This window comes from Lepus europaeus, chromosome 23 (assembly GCF_033115175.1).
Source record: "Lepus europaeus isolate LE1 chromosome 23, mLepTim1.pri, whole genome shotgun sequence".
In the NCBI taxonomy this organism is placed as follows: Eukaryota; Metazoa; Chordata; class Mammalia; order Lagomorpha; family Leporidae; genus Lepus; species Lepus europaeus.
Genome location: NC_084849.1, coordinates 9,409,485 through 9,431,474, shown reverse-complemented (window position 1 = coordinate 9,431,474; position 21,990 = coordinate 9,409,485). Strand labels below are relative to the sequence as shown.

Genomic DNA, 21,990 nt, shown 5'->3' with positions numbered 1-21,990 from the left:
GAGAACCATGAGTGAGCTGCACAGGAGGAGATGGCTGTGTTCTCCAAGGACCGTGTGTTCACAGGCTCTCAGAGAACCACGAGTGGGCTGCACAGGAGGAGATGGCTGTGTTCTCCAAGGACCGTGTGTTCACAGGCTCTCAGAGAACCACGAGTGGGCTGCACAGGAGATGGCTGTGTTCTCCAAGGACTGTGTGTTCACAGGCTCTCAGAGAACCATGAGTGAGCTGCGCAGGAAGAGAGCGTGCAGTGAGCAACAAGGGCACGAGGAGGGAAAGGGTGTGATCAGGGTGCTGTGGCTGCAGTTCAGACACCAAGAAGGGGCAGCAGCCAGGAGCTGGCCGAGAGGCTGGACACACCCACAAAGGAGGGGGCTGGAAACAGACTACGCGGTCACCGCAAGAAAGCCACTGGGGTCTTTCCGGAGTATCATTTCATTGTATCAGAAGTCATATAACAAGACTAAAGAACGCGGGGCAGGCACCGTGGCACAGCAGGTGACGCCACTGCTTGGGATGTCTGCGTCTCATATGGGAGTGCCTGGGCTGGAGCCCCACCTCCACTTCCTAACAAGCTTCCTGCTAATGCACCTGGGAGACAGCAGGTGACGGCCCAACTACTTGGCTCCCTGCCACCTACATGGGAGACCCAAATGGAGTTCCTGGCTCCTGGCTTTGGCCTGGCCCAGCCCCAGTTGTTGGGGAATCTGAGGAGTGAACCAGTGGATGGAAGATCTCTCTCTGTTTCTCCTTCTTTCTCTCTGTCACTCTGCCCTTCAAACAAACAAATAAACTTAAATATATTTATACAGTAAAGGAGGAATAAGCTGAGGGGTGGGTGCTAACCTAGTGGTTAAGATGCGTGCATCCCACACTCACGTGCCTGGATCAGTGCCCAGGAGGTGCCAGCTTCCCATTAACACAGACGCTGGGAGGCCACACTGATGGCTCCAGTAGTCAGGTCCCTGTCACCCATATCACAGACCTAGGCTGAGTTACTGGCTCTCAGTGGTGGACGAGCCCAGCCCAGCGAACATGGGCATTTGGCAGTAGAACCAGCAGACGGGAGCTCTCTGTCTTTCACATAAATAAAATGTCAAAAAGAAGAAGAAAGAAACAAAGAAAAGGGAGAAAGAAGCCGAGAAGAGCAGGAGCTGCAGCCCAGGGTCACCAGTGCAGAGGCAGAAAGCAACACAGTCACCCAGCGGCAAGAGGGGAAGGTCATGCAGAGATGAAAAAGAATCTGAAAGATTTTATTTCTGAAATTATCTACAGAGATGTCCAGAAAATAAAAATGACCCTAAAGGGAAACACAGAGGGGGCTGACGTTGTAGCACAGCAGGTTAAGCTACCACCTGCAACACCCACATATCGTACTGGAGCAACAGGTCAGGTACTAGCTCTAGCACCTCCAATTCAGCTTCCTGCTAACACACCCTAGAAAGCAGCTGGTGAGAGCCAAAGTTCTTGGGCTCCTAACACCCACAGGGGAGACCTGGATGGAATTCCAGGCTCCCGTTTTTGGTGAGAGAGAGAGAGAGCGAGCAAGAGCGAGAGAGCACAGGGGTTGACGGAGAGAAAGGGACAAAAGTGGGAGGAAGAGAAATACTTCAACACAAACACCTTTCTCAAGCATGGAGCATTGAGCTTGTGGAAGAAAACCTCTAACCATGGGAATGTTCTGCCCCCAGGAAGGCAGCAGCTCTTCTATTAAGCAACTGGGAACTCGGGCCGAGATGGAAAATTCTGGCAACAGCACAAGCCTACCATTCCCGAGGGTTTTAAGCAGGAGACTGGAGCCCTGGGTGCGGTTGCCACCAGAGATCACTGGCCAGAATTCTCATTTGAGACATGGCTCTGGGCTGCACTTGAGGCTTTGTTTCCATCAAACCTAACCATCTCACAGCAGGATTTCCAACCCTCCCCGAGCAGGACACAATCACATGAAAGCAATCAGACTAGACTGTGAGCTGGAAGACGCTCTGGCCTCTCCAGGAGACCCACGGGCGAGCAGAGCAGCGGCGGCATCCAGGGACAGCCATGTGGCCGCCACTGCAATGACAAACTGAGAATAGCTTCTTCCCACTTCACAGAAGACAGCCTTGCATAATGGAAGGAGCTGGGCTCTTTTTAAAAACAAAAACGAAACTACTACAGGAAACAAGTTTTAAAGCACTAAGAAAAAAGTAACCTCGGTTAATAAGGTATTATACGGGTTTTTTGGCTCATTTGGGGCTGAGAGGGGTTGGTACTGGAGGTTTTTGAGTGTTTTGTTTTTTTTTTTTAATTAATCAGAAACAGGAAGTTTAAAAATAAAACTGTCAGAAATTCAGCACTGCAAACCTAGATTAGATCTTTCTGGACATTTGCGTACAGTGATCACAGAGGATAAAATGTGAGCCCAGGGGCCAGCACTGTGACGCAGTGGGTTAACACCCTGGCCTGAAGCACCAGCATCCCATGTGGGCGCCGGTTTGAGACCCTGCTGCTCCACTTCCGATGCAGCTCTCTGCTGTGGCCTGGGAAAGCAGTGGTGGCTCAAGTGTTTGGGCCCCTGCACTCGTGTGGGAGACCAGGAAGAAGCTCCCGGCTTCTGGCTTCGGATTGGCACAGCTCCGGCCGTTGCGGCCATCTAGGGAGTGAACCAGCAGATGGAAGACCTCGCTCTCTGTATCTACCTCTCTCTCTAACTCCATCTTTCAAATAAATAAAATAAAACTTAAAAAAAAAAAAAAAAAAAAAAAACGTGAGCCCACCAGGCCTCAAATGGGCTTGAGATAAAGACGGACTGCAGAGAGAGAAGCAGAACATCTGAGAGCAGAGCCCAGAACGCTCCCCAGAACTGAAGCAGCAGAAGCCTGTTTTCTTGCTGAACATACACAAGGGTCCGAATTAACAGAACTCTCTCACTACTGAACGTGGTCAGATTCAACATGCCACAGACACGTCTCTGCGCAAACTAGCTGCCAGGCTCTCTGTGGATTCTGGAGCCACAGTAAACCAAGCAGAACGACCCTGTCTTTGTGGGGCCCATGGACTGCTGAGTTTTTTTCTTTCCTAGGTAAACAGAGCCGACAGAAAATAACAGGACCTAGATGGCTCTCCATATTGGTTCCTTATCAGTTTTGCCTGAGCAAAATCTCTCTCTGTTCCAACAGATCTACTAACGTTATCAGCTTCTATGGATTTCTAGTATCTGAAACCAACAACCACGCAAATTATTCACGTACCACAGAGACAGGATCCCCTGCCCTGCACACATGGAACAGAAAAGACCAATACAGCCATGGAGAGGGGGATCAAGGAAGGTCTCCATGAGAAAATGCCCCTGAGGCTGGGAACTCAGAGTGAAGAGGGGGCCGGCGCTGTGGCACAGCCGGTAAAGCCCTGACCTGAAGCACCGGCGTCCCATATGGGCGCCGGTTCACGACCTGGCTGTTCCACTTCTGATCCAGCTCTCTGCTATGGCCTGGGAAGGCAGTGGAGGATGGCTCAAGTCCTTGGGCCCCTGCACCCACATGGGAAAGCAGGAAGAAGCACCTGGCACCTGGCTTCGGATCAGCATAGCTCTGGCCGTTGTGGTCATTTGGGGAGTGAATCAATGAAGGAAGACCTTCCTCTCTGTCTCTCTCTCACTGTCTGTAACTCTACCTGTCAAATAAATAAAATATTTAAAAAAAAAAAAAAAAAAGAGTGAAGAGATGTGAGCCAGGAAGAGAAGTGATGAAGGAAGAATGTTCTAGCATAGTCCCAGCTTAACATCACAGAATTCATTGCAGAATCATGCTCCAAACAGATGTCTAATGGGCAATTCAAACTCTCACATGTCCAAAATAAAAACTGGTCACCTCCCCCAAAACCTATTCCTTCCAGTCTTCCTCATCTAAGTAAATGGCAATTCTACCCTCCCAATGGCTCACGCTTTCACACTATCCCTGACGTGGCTCTGTCAAGTCACGTGACCTGTAAACTCCATCTCCACATCCTGACAACACAACCTGTGAAACAGGTGTAGGACCCAACCACCTGCCCACCATTTCCCTGCTTGGATAACAGCAGCAGCCGCTTTACAGGGCTCCCTGCTCCACCTTCTCCCTCAGGCTATCCTCCCCGCAGAAGTCCGCGCTCACAGCCCGCTGTACTCACTCTCCGTGGACTTTCCTCCCTCCTCCAAGCACAAGGCCAAAGCCTTCCACTGACCACTATCTGTGCGCCGTCTGCTCCTCCACCAGACACTGCTGCACTGGCCTGCTTGCTGACTCTGCAACATGCTATGCACATCTACTTCAAGGCTTCGTGCTCCCTTTGTCTGGACTGCGCTTCCTGAGCTTACGTGATGTGTGCCTTTAATTCCCTCAGGTCTCTGCTCAAACGCCATGTATCACAGAACACCTGTGGGAAAGCCATGCCTCATCATCCTACCTACCCTACTTTCTTTTCTAATATCGATCGATTGCTTGACTGATTTGAAAGGAGAGAGAGACAGACAGAAATCTTCCATCTACTGGTTCATTTATCAAATGGCTTCAACAGCCAGTGTCGGGCCAGGCTGAAGCCAAGAACTAGGAATTCCATCTTGGTCTCCCACATGAGTGGCAGAGGCCCAAGTACTTGGGTCACCTCCTACTGTCTTCCTTGATGGGAAGCTGGATGGGCAGTGGAGCAGCCAGAACTAAAACTGGCACGCCAATAAGGAATGCCAGCAATGCAAACAGCAGCTTAATCTGATGTGCCGCAACACTGGCCCACTCTGCTCTGTTTTCTTCATAGGAGTGATCATCATCTCACGTACTGGGTATTCAACTGTATCTTTGTTTACTGTCTCTTCCAACTGAACGTTAGTTCTGCAAGGATCAAGACTGACTCCTTGGGACAGGCATTTGGCACAGTGGTTAAGTCACCACTTGAGATATCCACATCCCATGTCAGGGTGCCTAGTTTGAGCCCCAGCTACTTCACTTTTGATCCAACTTCCTGCAAATGCGTATTCTGGAAGGTGGCATGGAATAGCTCAGGTCCCTGCCGTCCACATAGGAGATCTATGGGCTCCTGGTTTTGCCCTGGTACAGCCCTGGTTGTTATAGGCATTTGGGGAGTGAACCAGCATATGGAATCTCTCTCTCTCTCTTTCTCCCTGGCTCTGCCTCTCTGCTCTTCAAATAAAATAAAAATAAAATTTTAGAAAAATTTTAAAAACTGATTTGTTCATTGCTGACATCCCCAGACCCTAAAACAGAGCCTAGCAGAGTCTGTGTTCAATAAATATTAGTAGGAGGAAGGAAGAAAATGAGGAAAGGAGAGAAACCAACACCATTGGTGTCTACAGTTTTAGGTGATATTTTTGGGATGTCTGCCCACCTCTCTAAGAACCACTTTTCCCCGAGGAGGGCAGTCCACGCAGACACACCTCGTTCACATGATCCTGCACTTGGCATTGCTCTTTGGACTCAAGATAGGTAGCACCTGAACCCATGAGAATTGCTGAGACTTTAGTACAAAGACTGAAAGTTGCTAGTTTCAAAATATATATTTTAAAGACATATTTATTTTAAAGGCAAAGTTACAGAGAGAGAGAGAGAGAAAATGAGAGAGTGAGAGAAAGGTCTTTCATCCACTGGTTCACTCCCCAAATGGCAGCTACAGCTGGATCTGGGCTGATCCAAAGCCAAGAGCAAGGAGCCTCCTCCAGGTCTCCCATGTAGGTGCAGGAGCCCAAGGACTTGGGCTGTTTTCCACTGGTTTCCCAGGCCATAGCAGAGAGCTGGATTGTGGAACAGGCAGGACTCAAACCAGTGCCCACATGAGATGCTGGAACTGCATGCAGCTGCACCAGCCCCTCAAAATCTATTTGAGAGGGAGACACACACACACAGAGAGAGAGAGAGAGAGAGAGAGAGATAGTAACAGACAGAGACTTTTCATCTACTATTTCACTCCCCAAATGCCTTCAATAGCCAGGGCTAGGCCAGGCTGAAGCCAGGTGCCCAGACATAATCCAGGTCTCTCTTGTGGTTGGCAGGGACTCAAGTACTTGAGCCATCACCTGCTGTCTCCCAGCGCACACACTAGCAGGACGCTAGAATTGGGAGCAGAACCAGGACTCAAACCCAGGCACTGTAATAAGAGATGTGGCCATCCCAAAAGGTGTCTTAACCACCAAATACCTGCCCCTACTTTCCATATCTGACAGGGGTCGGACAATTTGTAAGTCAAGAAACTGAAAATCTGCTGATGGAAAAGAATAGAATAGATGAGGAGGGAACAGGGATTCTGGATACAAAGAGGGCAGCAAGCTAGAGGAGGGTGGAGAGGGAGAGTGAGGCCCGAAGAACTGGCAGCACCTAGATCCTCTAGGCAACCGACCCTGACGTCGGGGCAGGCAAGAGTCCAGGCTCAGACCAGTGTCCCCTGGCAGCTGGGGCCTAGAGGACTCAAGAGGGAGGGACAGGCACAGAAGGCAAACGCCACATAAAGGTGGCCATGCAATACACACCTTGCCATGAGGCACGGGCTGACTTAAGCCTGGCATAATGTGCCCATCGCAAGTGCAGACGTACAGAACCATAAACTGCCATTTCACTCCTTTACTGTCAGGCTCACTGGGGCAGAACTTTACTGGATGTCAATAAATTCGGAAATATTATCCACCTCTTTACATTCATGAGCAGATGTGAGATGTTTACACAGCTCAGAAACGGGCAATCTCCAGGAAAAATCAAAGACTTAGATTCATGGCATTTTGATTACCCAACATATCCTAGATGGAAATCATCAACCTGAATTTATTTCAGTAGCAAAGGAGAAAAAAACCAACGAGCTTTATGAAGACTTCGTACTTTAAGATGCGTCAAAAGCAAAGGTAATTTATAGGTATCTTCTGGGTAAACACACCAGAAACAATACACAGTTTTACAGAAAACCAGGAGGTGGGCAGAGACAAAAAAAAAAAAAAAATGGCTGCCAGGGTTAAATTACTGCCTGCATCATTTTCAGAACCATCAGGGCCCAGATTTATCACCCTCTGGTGCACGAAGGTACAATCACTAAAGTAACACTGCCTCGCTGTGTTCAGCTTGGCTTCAGAGGATTTAAATTATAATGAGGGGATCTGCTTCCAAGGATCTGCTTTTTTCTAGAGTGGTTTGCTTTGTTCTCGGTCTCATTCCCCTGGGTCCAAGCTGAAAGGGCAATTTTTTAAAAAACTGGCTGAAGTGGAGAAGCAGGCACGTGAGAGAGCTAGCAAGCAGGACGTCAGCTCCTGAGACACAGCTTCAGTTTCGAAGAAATGTTAACGCCCTGACTGAGGGCACTGCCTCAACCTGACCTCTACAGAGACCTGGGATGGCTGTGATCTTGTTATTTTCCATTTCCCTCTAAAGCCAACTCAATTTCCCCCTTTTTGTTACAAATAATGTATAAAAGATGAGCTGAATCTGAGATGTCACAGAGTGAAACCATCAGGTCAGCACTTAGAATCCACTGTCTTTTTCCATCAGAGAGTTGGGCTTCTAAGGACACATCTTGATCCCAATGGGACCATGAAAAGCAGCCCTTGCCACCAGCTCTCTGGGAAAGTTTTTTTTTTTTTTTAATGATTTTTCTTATTTATTTGAAAGGCATATTTACAGAGAGTGAGGAAGAGACAGAAGTCTTCCAACCCATCATTCACTCCCCAAATGGCCACCAACGACCAGGGCTGGGCCAGGCTAAAGCATTTTTGAAAATGCAGTCATTCCACCTCACTGCTAAAATTTTTAGATCCAAAGTCACTTTAGGGGCCAGCAGTGTGGTATAGCAGGTAAAGCCACTATCTGCAATGCCAGAATCCATATGGATGCCAGTTTGAGTCCTGGCTGCTCCACTTACGATCCAGCTCCCTAGTAATGCGCCTAGGAAAGCAGCAGAAGATGGCCCAGGTACTTGAGCCCCTGCACCCACATAGGAGACCTGGAGGAAGCTCTTGGCTCCTGGCTTCAGATCAGGCCAGCTCCAGCCATTGAGCTGCTGAACCAGCAGATGGAAGATCTCTCTCTGTCTCACTCACTCTCTCTCTCTCTCTCTGTAACTCTGCCTCTCAAATAAATAAATACATCTTTATTTAAAAAAATAACTTTCCATGAAAAGCCATTTATGCATAGATCATCATTTCTGAAGGAAATATAAGACTAAAAAGAATTCAGATCACAAAAATAACTACTTCTTATATTTAACCGACATTTTAGTTAATAACAGTATTTTGCAGATGTTAAATATGCTAACCAACATCTGGTCTAATATATAATGAAAGTTAAGGATGGGAAACAGGGGCAGGCACTGTGGAGCAGCAGGTATGGCCGGCCGCTGCTTGGGGCACTTCTCACTCCACATCAGAGAGCCACTTCAGGTCCTGGCTGCTCTGCTTGCTATCGTTTCCGGTCAGTACCCTGGGAGGCAGCAGATGACAGTTCAAGCGCTGGGCCCCCTGCCATCAACAGGGAAGATCAGGATGAAGTTCTGGGCTACAGTTTTCGGCCTGGTCCAGCCCTCGCTGTTGTAGACATCTGGGGAGTGAACCAGCAAATGGGAGATCTCCTCTCTCCCTCGCTCTCATTCTCTCTTTCTCTCTCTCTCTCTACTTCTCTACCTCTCTTGCACATGTGCTCTCTCACTCTTGCTCTGCCTTTCAAGTAGATGAAAAATAAACATTTTTTTTAAAAAAGATCAAGACTATTTTAAGAAAGCCAAGAAACTATCATCATTTTTTTTAACTTAAAAAAAAAAAAAAACAGGAAAAGACACAAGGACATGGTTGTTTATCATAACCCTCTTTGTAATTCATTTAGAAATTACCCAAATGCCTATCAATACTTTGAATAAACTGTGCTTCAACCACACAATGCAGTACTATGTAGTAAAAAAATGAATGAAGAGCATCTTCAGATACTACCATGGACTGACATCCAAGATCCTGAAAAAAGCAAGGTTAGAAAAGAGTGTATATAAAATTGCACTATGTTTGTTTCAGAAAAAGTAGGAATATAGGAATATATACATATTTCCTTACATTTTTAACATGTAATGATAAATTACAGTTTTTTAAACTATGGTTAAATAGAGAAGGAAAGGACAGGGATAAAAGGAGTGTACTTAGTTTATGAAACCTGACTTCCAAATCGAAGTGCATGCTCTGCATAATTATAAATAAAACTTTAAGTTCCAATGTAAAATGACAGAAATCAGTGAATGCACACTCCGCTCATTTGTAACCACACAGAGAATGACAAGTGAATTGAAGGCACTGATCTGACTCTACACCTCTCAAGGATTAAGAAAGAAACTGCAAAAATACTCAATCATTGTCAGTAATCAGATTAAGAAGTGTTACTATTTTGAGGCAATGTGGGATGTAAGCAAATAAGTCATCACATAACGGCTTTGAGAACAGAAATTCTAGCACCAGAGGAAGAAGACAGAGAGGTAACCAAAATCAATGAGGTTAGCAAAAACTCCAAAGTCCTGAATTTGATTTGGAAGTATCGTCTGAACTCAGAATGTATTTTATTTCAAGAGAAAAAAATTTTAAAAAACTTCTAGCCCCATGCATTGAAGAGGCCTAGAAGTAATAACCAACCAGCAGCAATGAACGTCTCTGATGCCCAGATTACAGCCTTCAAACCCCACTTCCCTTAAAATGAAAAAAGAGAAGGGAGGAAAAGGGGAGGAAAAGCAGAAAAAAGGGAGAGGTCAGCTCACGGGGTGCGGGAATGAATGACTCAGTTCTGACATTGCAAAGGAATTATCCCGTAAAAAGGCGATCCACCAGAAAGAGAGGACAAGCGGGGTCTGCTCAAGTTGAACAGGAGGGTTAGAAGCCAGCCTGCAGAGCTCACACTGACCAACGGTAAGAAGATCCGGGCCTGGCATTTTGGCGCAGTGGGTTAAAGCCCCTGCCTGCAGTACCAGCATCCCATATGGGCACGGGTTCAAGTCCTGGGCTACTCCACTTCTGACCCAGCTCCCTGTTAATGCGCCTGGGAAAGCAGCACAGGATGGCCTGGGTCCTTGGGACCAGGAAGACCTAGAGGAATCTCCTGGCTCCTGGCTTTGGACCAGCCCAGGTCTGGCCACTGCAGCCAATTGGGGAATGAACCAGTGGATGGAAGACCTCTCTCTGTCTCTGTTTCTACCACTCTCTCTGGCTCTGTCTTTCAAATAAATAAATAAATCTTTAAAAAAAAATCTTAACAGCAAATATGATAATAAATGTTGTAGACAGAAATACATCAAATGTGTTAAACATCCATGAGTATATATTGATATAAAATAAAATAAAACTTTACAGCATGTTATTTTGATTTTTTTTTAATATTTATTTTTATGTATTTGCAAGGCAGAGTTATAGTGAAAGAGAGAGAAAGACAGAGATCTTCCATCCACTGGTTCACTCCCCAAAATGGCTGTAACGGCCAGGGATTGGTCAGACAGAAACCATGCGCCTGGAGCTTCTTTCAGGTCTCCCATATGGGTAGCAGGGGCCTAAGTACTTGGGCCACGTTCCATTGCTCTTCCCAGGCCATTAGCAGGGAGCTGGACAGGAAATAGAGCAGCCAAGACTCGAACTAGCACCCATATGGGATGCCGGCATCACAGGCAGCAGCTCCACCTACTACGTCACGACAGCCCCAGACATTATTTGGAAAATACTTAGAAAAAAAAAAAGAGGCTGGCGCCGTGGCTCACTTGGTTAATCCTCTGCCTGCTGTGCCGGCATCCCATATGGGTGCTGGGTTCTAGTCCCGGTTGCTCCTCTTCCAGTCCAGCTCTCTGCTGTGGCCTGGGAAGGGAGTGGAGGATAGTCCAACTGCTTGGGCCCCTGCACCCGCATGGGAGACCAGGAGGAAGTACCTGGTTCCTGGCTTTGGATCGGTGCAGTGCCGACCGTAGCGGCCATTTTGGGGGTGAACCAACAAAAGGAAGACCTTTCTCTCTGTCTCTCTCTCTCACTGTCTAACTCTACCTGTCCCAAAAAAAAGGTAAAAAGAAAGAAAGAAAAAAAAAATCAAACATCCCACTGAATAAATGATGAAGAATCATAAAATTATAAAATCATTACCTTAGAATCCCTTATGAATCAAGGGGTCCAAGCAATAAATATCAGTTACTGTTCAGAATATAAAACCAGAAACCATACAGGACTCAAGTGCCTGCTGATATTTCCCTGCTATGTAGTCTTGGTAAAGAAAAACTTTTTTTTTTAAAGATTTATTTATTTATTTGAGAGAGTTACACAGAGAGAAAAGGAAAGGCAGAGAGAGAGAGAGGTCTTCCATCTGCTGGTTAACTCCCCAATTGGCTGAAACGGCTGGAGCTGCACAGATCCAAAGCCAGGAGCCAAGAGCCTCCTCCTGATGTCCCATACAGGTGCAGGGGCCCAAGGACTTGGGCCATCTTCTAGTGCTTTCCCAGGCCATAGCAGAGAGCTGGATCGGAAGTGGAGCAGCTGGGTCTCTAACCAGTGCCCATATGGGATGCCGGCACTGCAGGCGCCAGCTTTACCTGCCGTTACCCACTACGCCACAGCACTGGCCCCAGAAAAACTTCCAGTAGAACTTCTGCTTCTGATCCCAGTTTCCTGTCAATGCACACCCTGGGCTGCGGCACATGTGGCTCACGCACTGTGTCTCTGTCAGCCACAGGGAAGGCCTGGCAGGAATCCCTGGCTCCTGGCTTCGGCCTGACCCAGCCCCAGCTGCTGTGGGCATCTGGGGATTGAACCAGTGGATGGGAGCTCTCTCCATCTTTCTACTTCTGTTTCTTTTGCTGACTCGCAAATAAGTAAAATTAAAAAAAAAAAAAAGAAAGAAAAAGAAAGAAACGATTGCTGCAATGCTGCATTTTGTTTCTTAGGCAGGTGGGGTAAAATGAGGCAAGCGTTGAGCTGGAGAGTTTGAAATCCCAGCTCATTATGTTCATCATTGCTTTTCAGTGATGTTTTTCAATGTGCAGCTCCTTTAGGCAAAAATTCTTTCTGCCTTGCTCACTACAGTGCCCTCAGCACTCAACCCCATGCCTGATAAGAGAGAATAAGGCTGAACTCCAGTCTCTGCTCTGTGCTGTTGGGCTGCACCCATCCCCAGTGCTGGAGTCAGCCCATGTCTGTACTGCCAGGTCCGGACAGTTTAAACTGCCTGAGCCTCAGCTCTGCACCTGCAGAATGGAAATGCTCTCCAGCTCACCGCGCTGCTCTGACACACCAGGGCTAACAGGGCATCACTGCCCAAGCATTCATTCCACAATCATTTGTAAATTCAAGTCTTACCAAAAGTATGGAATGATCAGTTCCATCAAAAAGAGCAGTAATAACGAAATGGTGCGAGAGCATCGTGGCACAAGGCTGCTGCGTGTGATGCCTGTATCTCATACTGAAGTGCCGGGATCCTGGATGGCATCCAAGCCCCACTTCCAAGCCAGCCTCCTGCTGATGTGCAGCCTGGGAGGCGGCAGAGCAAGGCTCCAGTGCTTGGGTCCCTGCCGCCCACGTGGGAAACCCAGATGGAGTCCCTGGCTCCTGACTTCGGCCTGGCCCAGACCCAGCTATTGTGGGCATTTGGGGAGTAATCCAGGTGGAAGATTGCCTTTCTCTCTTTCAAATAAATAAAAAAAACTTTTTACATTATGTAAGCATTAGCTAAATATAAATACTCATTCAACAAACATTCATGGAGTTTCTGCTACATGCAAGGGACCTTGCTAAGTGCTAAATGCTGAGGACAACCACACAGGGAAATATGCCAGAATTTCTGTTTTTGAAGAAGTTTCACTCAAATAGATGCGGACAGAAAAAGATCACAATGTCGCAGGTGAGTTACACGGAAGCGCAGAAGAGAACTGCGCAGAGCCCCCATCAGGAACATTCTGCACCCAAGCTGCTTTCAGGAAAGAAATGGGTTCCCTTAGCTTCCCAAAGTTACCAATTTGAGTCCTAAATTAAAGCCAACATGAGCCATTTGTCTTTGACTTACTCACTGCAATAAGGCTATAGATTTTTTCTAAAGACCCCAGTGAATGCTGGAAATCCTCCAAAGGAATTAGATACTTTTGTTTTTCTGCCAGTGGTCCAAACCAAAAAAGCCAAATGGAGCTGTTGGCTCCCCCATTCCGTACTAACTGCCAACTCGCTCTCTGGGAACACAACGCCCTTCTATTTCAAAGAGGCCCCCTCAGCAACTTGTTCCACGTCAATCAATGGCTGAATTAGGAAAGGATGTCAGATTCAAGTCTTTCCGATCCAAGTCCAAAAACAAGACCAACTTCTCTCCTACCAAAAATAGGATTTAATAACTTCATGTGAAAAGCTTTTTAAGAACTTACCTCAAATTCTTCCCAAAAGCCTTGCTTGACTTTATCTGTGGTCTCGGCCAGTTTGCTCAGTTCTCGAACCCGGCTCTCTATTTCAGCTGCGTTTATACGGGTTGTATTGAGGGGCTGATCAAGTTCAGCAGTAGGTGTAAAAAGAAGAAAATATAACGTTAACACATAAAGAAAGCCTGCAGGCAAGGACAGGCCTCTCGGGATGCCGGAAGCCACAATAAAATTCTCAAATTCGGGGGCAGGCGTTTGGCCACGTAGGACACCTGTCTCCCACATCAGAGTTCTAGTCCTGGTTCCACCTCTGATCCCAGCTCCCCACTTACACACAGCCTGGGAGGCAGAGGTGAGGGCACAAGTACTCGGGTCCCGGCCACCAACATGGGAAACCCAAACTGAGTTCCAGGCTCTGGCCTGGCCCAGTCCTGAGTGTTGTGCCCATTGGGGAGGGAATCAGCAGATAGAAGCCTTCTCTCTGTCTCTCTGTCTTTCAAATAAAATGAAAATAAATAATAATTTATTTAAGTTTTCAAATACAGTTTCACCTTCTCTTCTGTGCTGCTAGGAAAAGAAACTTTCTTCAATTCCACACACACATTATTCTGCTGATAAAAATTCAATCCTGTTTTTCTTTATAAATAGACCACAACATTAGTTTGAAAAATTCTATCATCTGCCACTGACATAAGGGTGAACTCCAAAATAGCAACAACTTTAATGTCCACGTGGTCACCTAACAACAACCCAGGGTGAAGCCATGCTGAAAGCTTCCTTTAAAACCATCGGGCTCTTCACAGACACCAGTGGAATTCCACAACATCTGGACTTTGTTTCCAGACACCATGGAGGTGGCCAGTGAACACAGCACACAGAAGGAAGGATTGATGAATCAGTTACAATCGAGGCTGGAGAATGAACACACGGAGGTTGACAGCGCTACTCTGTCTACCTCTATAAGTTCGGAAAACTCTAAATTGGAGTTTCAAAACTCTAAAAGGAGAAGGAGCTGTAGCTTTCGGATCCACTTACCTGCTTCAGTTGTAGCACTGTGCCCAACGTTTCTACCATGGGGTTTTTCTTGTAATGCTCCACCAGATCTGTCAGAGAATCAAACCGCTCTCCTCCACCAACATCGTATTTCAGTTCCTTTCAAGACAAAAAGATGGCTGTATTACCTTTGTGTTTAACTATTGTGCTTCCTGCATTCCTGTGTTCACGGCAGCAATATCTACAACAGATGGGATACAGAAACAACCTACATGTCCAGCAACAAATGAATAAAAACGTAGGTGGGGCGGGGGGAGCGGTGCTGTGGGACAGAAAGCAAAGCTTCCGCCTGTGGCGTTGGCATCCCATATGGTTGCCGGTTCAAGTCCTGGCTGCTCTTCTTTCGATCCAGCTCTCTGCTATAGCCTGTGAAAGCAGCGAAAGATGGCCCAAGTGCTTGGACCTCTTCACTCACACAGGAGACCCGGAAGAAGCTCCTGGCTCTTGGCTTCAGATCGACCCAGCTCCAGCCATTGCAGCCATTTGGGGAGTAAACCAGTGGATGGAAGACCTTTCTCTCTGTCTCTCCCTCTCTCTCTCTCTCTCTCTCCCTCTCTCTCGCTCTCACTCTCTTTCTCTCTCTCTCTCTCTCTGTAACTCTACCTCTCAAATAATAAATAAATCTTTATTTTAAAATGTGGTATGTGTATGTATTTGTGTGCATGCACAAACACTGGAAATTATTCAGCCATAAAAAGGCGGGAGGGGGCAAAAATCTTGACATCTGTGACAACATTATACTTGCAGACATTACATAAGTGTAAAAAGCCAGGAAAGAAAGGCAAACACTACATGAGCTCACTCACAACAAACTCATGGTGACACAGCGCAGCACAATGGTCACCAGGGGCTGGGGAGAAGGGGCGGTGCTGGCCAGAGTGCACAAGCTTTCGGCGTGACGGGGAAGCACAGCGGCCACAGTTAGTAACAGCGCCTTGTCAGACTTGAATTTGCTAAAAGAGTAGATCTCAACATTCCCATCACGGGGGAGGTGGGGGTTGTTAGGCTTGATTTAATCTGCCAGAGATAACCTGGAAGTAAATAATTCAAAAGAGTTTTGAAATCCTGAAACGATTACAACCAACATACCAGAAGTGCAGACGCCCTTGACTACATGAGCGCAGAAACGCTGACCTGGGCCGCACAGCATCTGTCTCCTCGCAGGTGAAAAATCCCCCCAGGGCGACCGTTTGCAGCCCTGCAGGCCAGGCGCAGCATTACCTGACAGCGAATCATGACGTGGGTCACCTTGGACTTGCCGTCATTGCTCTCCACCTTGTCGTCGCCAGTGCGGACAGAGAGAACAAAATCTCCAGGGTGGCTCTGGCTCTCGCGGACCAGGAAACTGCCATGTTTTCCTTTCTCAGTCAATAATTTCTCTGCTTCTTTCCCAGAGAGGTGCCCATGAAACCACCTGGTTTTAAGAATGAAAACAAATTGAGTTCCACTGCCTGGTCACAACATTCTTTTCTAAAACTACCGTCAATACTCCAGTCACTGCTAACGTTTCCTGCAGAGTAACACCCCAGGTGAGGACCCCTGCCTTATTAATTCATTCACTCACTCATTCATTCATTCATTCATTCACAGGCAGAATTTCTAGCCTCACTACGTTTTCCTTACTCAAGACAGTATGCCACTGGATTAACTGGCTTGGTCTTGCAATTTTATATGATATTTTGCAGATCCTATCTATGATTTCATATGATCATCCCACACGTATGTTCTGGATACAAAGTTCCTGGAAAGCTTCCTTCTCGTTACTGAAATGATTTTTAAGCATGGCACATGACACTGCATGGCAGATTATATAGAAAGTTTATATAGGGCCGGCGCCGTGGCTCAACAGGCTAATCCTCCGCCTTGCGGCGCCGGCACACCGGGTTCTAGTCCCGGTCGGGGCACCGATCCTGTCCCGGTTGCCCCTCTTCCAGGCCAGCTCTCTGCTGTGGCCAGGGAGTGCAGTGGAGGATGGCCCAAGTGTTTGGGCTCTGCACTCCATGGGAGACCAGGATAAGCACCTGGCTCCTGCCATCGGAACAGCGCGGTGCGCCGGCCGCAGCGCACTACCGCGGCGGCCATTGGAGGGTGAACCAACGGCAAAAGGAAGACCTTTCTCTCTGTCTCTCTCTCACTGTCCACTCTGCCTGTCAAAAAAAAAAAAAAAAGTGTTTAAAAAAAAAAAAAGAAAGTTTATATAAATGTCAAAGAAATAGCAATCAATCAATCAATCAAACAAACTACCATATACAGTCAGCTCTCCTAAGACAGTTAAGAATTAGTCCCTGCAAGGGACTGATCAATCCCACATAAGACAGAACTCGCAGTCCAAGAACACAGGAAAATGACAAAGATGTTACAATGACCACTCAACTTTTTAAAAGAGCCCACAGTCATTTGAAGACAAATGTCTTCCAATTTTTCAATTAAATCTCTCATTTTTTAAAAAGATTTATTTATTTACTTGAAAGTCAGAGTTACACAGAGAGAGGAGAGGCAGAGAGAGAGAGAGAGAGAGAGAGAGAGAGAGGTCTTCCATCTGATGGTTCACTCCCCAATTGGCCACAGTGGCCAGAGCTGCGCCCATACAAAGCCAGGAGCCAGGAGCCAGGAGCCAGGAGCCTCTATCAAGTCTCCCACGTGGGTACAGGGGCCCAAGGATTTGGGCCATCTTCTACTGCTTTCCCTGGCCATAGGAGAAGCTGAGTCAGAAGAGGAGCAGCCGGGACCAGAATCGGCGCCCTTATGGGATGCTGGCGCTTCAGGCCAGGGCATTAACCTACTGCACCACAGTGCCGGCCCCAAATCTCTAATTTTTTAAAGATGCAATTTGCCCTTTTTGATTGCCCACTCTTAAAAGACCAATTATTCCATCATAGCCATATAAGGAAGTTATAATAAAACACTGCAGGGGCAGGCATTTGGCACAGCAGTAGGAATACCACTTGGGATGCCTGCATCCCATATCAAAGCATCTGGGCCTGAGTCCTAGCTCCACTTCAATTCCACCTTCCTGCTAATGCACACCTTGGGAGGCAGTCGGTGATCACTCAAGAAGTTGAGTCTCAGGGCTGGCCTGAAGCTCCGGCATCCCATATGGGCGCCGGTTAGAGACCCAGCTGCTCCACTTCCAACCCAGCTCTCTGCTATGGCCTGGGAAAGCAGTAGAAGATGGCCCAAGTCCTTGGGCCCCTGCACCCATGTAGGAGACCTGGAAGAAGTTTCTGGCTCCTGGCTTCGGATAGGCACAGCTCTGGCCATTGTGTCCAACTGGGGAGTAAACCATCGAATGGAGGACTCTCTCTCTCTATATGTGTAATTCTGACGTTGAAATAAATAAATAAATCTTAAAAAAAAAGAAGAAGAAGTTCAGTCTGTGTCACCAAAATGGGATTGTGTTCCTGGCTTCAGCCTGGCCTAATCTTGGCTGTTGTAGGAACTTGGGTAGTGAACCAAAGGACAGTAGATTCATTCTCTTTTGTGTGATTATCTTTCAAATAAATAAATATGCTTAAAGTTGTGACAGAGACAGAAAATCATTTTGAGCATTTGCCATTGCTTTATTGAAGATTAAAAAAGCTCTTCATTATAAATTAATTCAAACATTCTGAATTTTTCCGTATTTCCAATCTATACTTGAATAACCTCCATATTAGCTATCATGTCTGTGGGCTATATAGAGGACTATCATTTTAAATTTCAATGCACACTAAGACTTGGAGTAGGTGTGACAGATTTTGTTAAAAATGTGAATTCTCGGGGCTGGTACTGTGGTGTAGTGGGCAAAGCTGCTGCCTGCAGTGGTGGCATCCCATATGGGTGCCGGTTAGAGTCCCAGTTGCTCCACTTTCAATCCAGCTCTCTGCTATGGCCTGGGAAAGCAGTGGAAGATGGCCCAAATCCTTGGGCCCCTGCACCCATGTGGGAAGACCCGGAAGAAGCTCCTGGCTTCAGATTGGCACAGCTCTGGCTGTTGTGGCCAACTGGGGAGTGAACCAGCAGATGGAAGACTCTCTCTTTCTCTCTCTCAGCAGATGGAACTCTCTCTCTCTCTCTCTCTCTCTCTCTCTCTGCCTCTCCTTCTCTCTCTGTGTAACTCTGATTTTCAAAAAAATAAATAAAACTTTTTTAAAAAAATGTGAATTCTCACACCCCATAATCAGAGTCATCAATTAATACATTTAAGTCCGAATGGACCCAAAAATCTATAGGCTTAGCCAGCAGGCCACAGAGTCCTGATGTAGGCCGCCAAAGGTCATTCGAGGACAGACTTTGAGCCAACACTGCTCTAAGTTGTTATGGGAAGCATCTTCACATAGTCACGTAGGCAATGGGCCTTTCCCCTCAGGACCTCAGTAGGAAAGCAAGCATGACCGAGGCGGGTTATGCTAACAGTCCATCACTAACGGAAAGGTCTCTGAGTTCTTTCTCCTCCACACTCAACTGGAAAGAGTGCAGTGTAGAAACCACAGAGCTGGCCGCCAGCCTCCGGCTGGAAGCTGCGGGGGAAGTCAGAAACAAATTATTAGCACATGAACAGCACTGATGTAATGATGTAAGGCTGAAAAAAAAAACCACACCTGCAGATACAGACAGACAAACTCAGTAGCAGACCCTGAACCTGTGCTGAATCAGAGGCAGCTGGGGATGTAGAAACCCAGTATGAGACATACAAGTCAGTCAGGCCCCAGCTCTCATCACCTGGTTCCCACACCAGGGAAAGATCTCTAACATAATGCAGTTCCCGTTAAATAAGGCTCTTCCCACACTCGTGGATATAACGTGAAAAGAATGGATGACAAAGCTGACCCTCCGAGTTCTCTGCCTTTCCACTTCTGGGCTTCAGCTGACATCTGTTGGTGGACTGCTGAATAGCTGGTCAGGAGCCACCCCAGAGAGCTGCTGCTATTCTGGTGTCTCCATGACCATGCGTCTTCCTCTCATTACCCTCAAAGATTTTCAACTGAAGTTCAACAAAGCTTAGAAGTACTGCATGTGCCAAGTATGTACAGGAACAGCGTGAGACCCTGCAAAGTGAGTCCAAGCAACGCTTTATCAAGCTTCTGCAAGGCAAGGTCAGTCTGAGAATCACTTGATACTACTCTTCTTACTTTAGTAACATTTTCACTGAGAAACAGACACCAGCCTTTGGAGTCGGTGAGTCACACACAACTCACCATACTGCACTAGCATGGCACGCATGGCACAGGAGTGACACAGATTCTGTGTCCCTAAAACGTCACTGACCGTTCAGAGGTAGGATCTGCGCAGTTCAGAGGGTACTTGAGCTCAATCACATCTCCATTCTTCTCCTTCAGCTGCCCATGGTGTTCCATGTAATACTGAACCAGCTCAGCCAAAGTGGCAAACTTCTCCCCGCCATAGAGGTCATAATAATCACCAGTGTTCTGAATCTTGATGTGGGTGACAGCTCCATTTCTTCTAAAATAGTCCATTGGAAAGGAAGGGAGAAACAAAGAGTTAGACTAGTAAAAATGTATCTCATGTTCGATGTCAGACTTCACCCAAATGTTGAGATGAACCCAAGGGAAGAATGGATTTCCTCCTTCACTGTAACAAATGCAATGGGCAAAATGGCCACAGTCCACTGTCTCCATGTGAAAGGCTTTGCTCTTTAGTTTCTGTACCTTGTAGGTCTTCTACTTTGAATGATCGACCTATCAAAGTGACAATAATTATTCTCATCAGTAATCAAGGACACATCTAATTACAGTAACACCTTATTATCCAGCAAATCCACCTGTTTCATTCCGCAAACTCATGCCAACATTCAAATCCCAAAACTTTCTTATGTTAATGGTTAACAGATCAATGGATCATGGATCAAGGATGGAGGTTAGATTCAGTTTGTATCAGAAGATGGGCCTTTGGGAAGCAACTGAATTGGACTGGGTTACGCTGCTAGGGTGGAGCCCGTGGTTCAACCACGGCAGCTTAAAAAGAGATTCAACTTAGAGGGCAGAAGAAAGGTGTGCGCTCTTTGTCTCTCTGCTTCCTGGATCACCACACAACTTCTGTCACCACCATTCACATCACACACCAGACCAAAGGAGCAACCAATCTTGACCTGTGAATCTTTAAGCCAAAATAAACCTTCTATCTTCCCCAGAAGTTATTTTTAGTATACCAGTTAAAGCAGCTAAAAGTTGACTAATACAAGTCCCAAGTATTTTACTAAAAAGAAATGACATTATTTAGCATCAAAGCACTTATACGGGGTCGGCACTGTGGCACAGTAGGTTAATCCTCCACTTGCAGTGCCAGCATCCCACATGGGTGCCAGTTCGAGCCCCAACTGCTCCTCTTCCAATCCAGCTCTCTGCAATGGCCTGGGAAAGCAGCAGAAGATGGCCTAAGTGCCTGGTCCCCTGCATCTGCATGGGTGACCTGGAAGAAGCTCCTAGTTCCTAGCTTCGGATCAGCTCAGCTCTGGCCATTGCAGCCATTTGGGGAGTGAATCAGTGAATGGAAGACCTTTCTCTCTGTCTCCCCCTCTCACTGTCTGTAACTCTACCAAATAAATAAATTTTTGAAAATATATACTAAAAAAAAAAAAAAACACTTATACAAGAATGTCTGTCTCAAAAAGAGACAAGCATTTTGGTGCAGCAGTTAAGCCACCGCTTGGGAAGCATGTATTCCACATCAGAGTACCTGGATTCAAGTTCTGCTTCACTTCCAATCCAGCTTCCTGCTGGTATGAACCCTGGGAGGCAGCAGGCAATGACTCAAATTCTTGGGTCCCTGTTACCTATGTGGGAGACCCAGATTGAGTTCCTGGTTCCTGGCTTTGGCCTGGCCCAGCCCAGTTGTTGTGGGCATTTGGGGAATGAATCGCTAGATGGAAGATCTCTTTCTGTCTGTCTCTCCCTCTCTCTATGTCACCCTGCCTTTCAAATAAATAAATAAATCACTTTTTAAAAAATACAGGCTCATAGGGTCACCATTGTGGTACTAGCCTGCAGTGCCAGCATCCCATATAGGCAATGGTTCAAGTCCCAGATGCTCCACTTCCAACCCATCTCCCTGCTAATGCACCTGGGAAAACAGTGGAAGATGGCCCAAGTCCTTAGGCCCCTGCACCAACATGGAGACTTCAAAGAACCTCCTGGTTCCTGGCTTTGGATGGGCTCAGCTCCAGCCATTGTGGACATTTGGGGGGTGAATCAGCAGCTGGAAGACTTTTCTTTCTTTCTCTCTCTCTTTCTCTTTCTCTCTTTCTCTCTCTCCCTTTCCCTGTAACTGTGCCTTTCAAATAAATAAAATAAATCTTTAAAAAAAAAAAATAAATCTTTAAAAAAAAAAAAAAAAAACCACAGACTCAGGATAGCAATGTAGCACAGTAGGTTAAGCTGGCCTTCCGGGACACCAGCATCCCATATCAGAGTGCCAGTGCAAGTCCTTGCTGCTCTACTTCTGATCCAGCTCCCTTCTAGTGTACCTGGGAAGGTAACAGAAGATGATCCAAGTACTTAGATCCCTGCCACCCACATGGGAGAACCGCGGATTGAATTCTTGGTGCCTGGAATCAGCCTGGTCCAGCCCTGACCACCACAGCCATTTGGGGAGTGAATCAG

At 46.8% G+C, this 21,990-nt stretch overlaps 1 protein-coding gene across 4 annotated transcripts in view; it reads right to left on the bottom strand.

Annotated features, from left to right (window-relative positions):
- Nucleotides 1-21,990, bottom strand: part of PTPN11 (protein tyrosine phosphatase non-receptor type 11) — a 94,791-nt gene that overhangs the window by 36,459 nt on the left and 36,342 nt on the right. For all 4 annotated transcript variants that reach the window (XM_062182760.1, XM_062182761.1, XM_062182762.1 and 1 more), the window contains exons 3-6: nucleotides 19,640-19,834; nucleotides 15,614-15,806; nucleotides 14,375-14,491; nucleotides 13,349-13,462 (exon numbers count right to left, since the gene is read on the bottom strand). In XM_062182760.1, coding sequence (XP_062038744.1) covers nucleotides 13,349-13,462; nucleotides 14,375-14,491; nucleotides 15,614-15,806; nucleotides 19,640-19,834 — 619 coding nt within the window. The remainder of the gene's footprint in view (nucleotides 1-13,348; nucleotides 13,463-14,374; nucleotides 14,492-15,613; nucleotides 15,807-19,639; nucleotides 19,835-21,990) is intronic.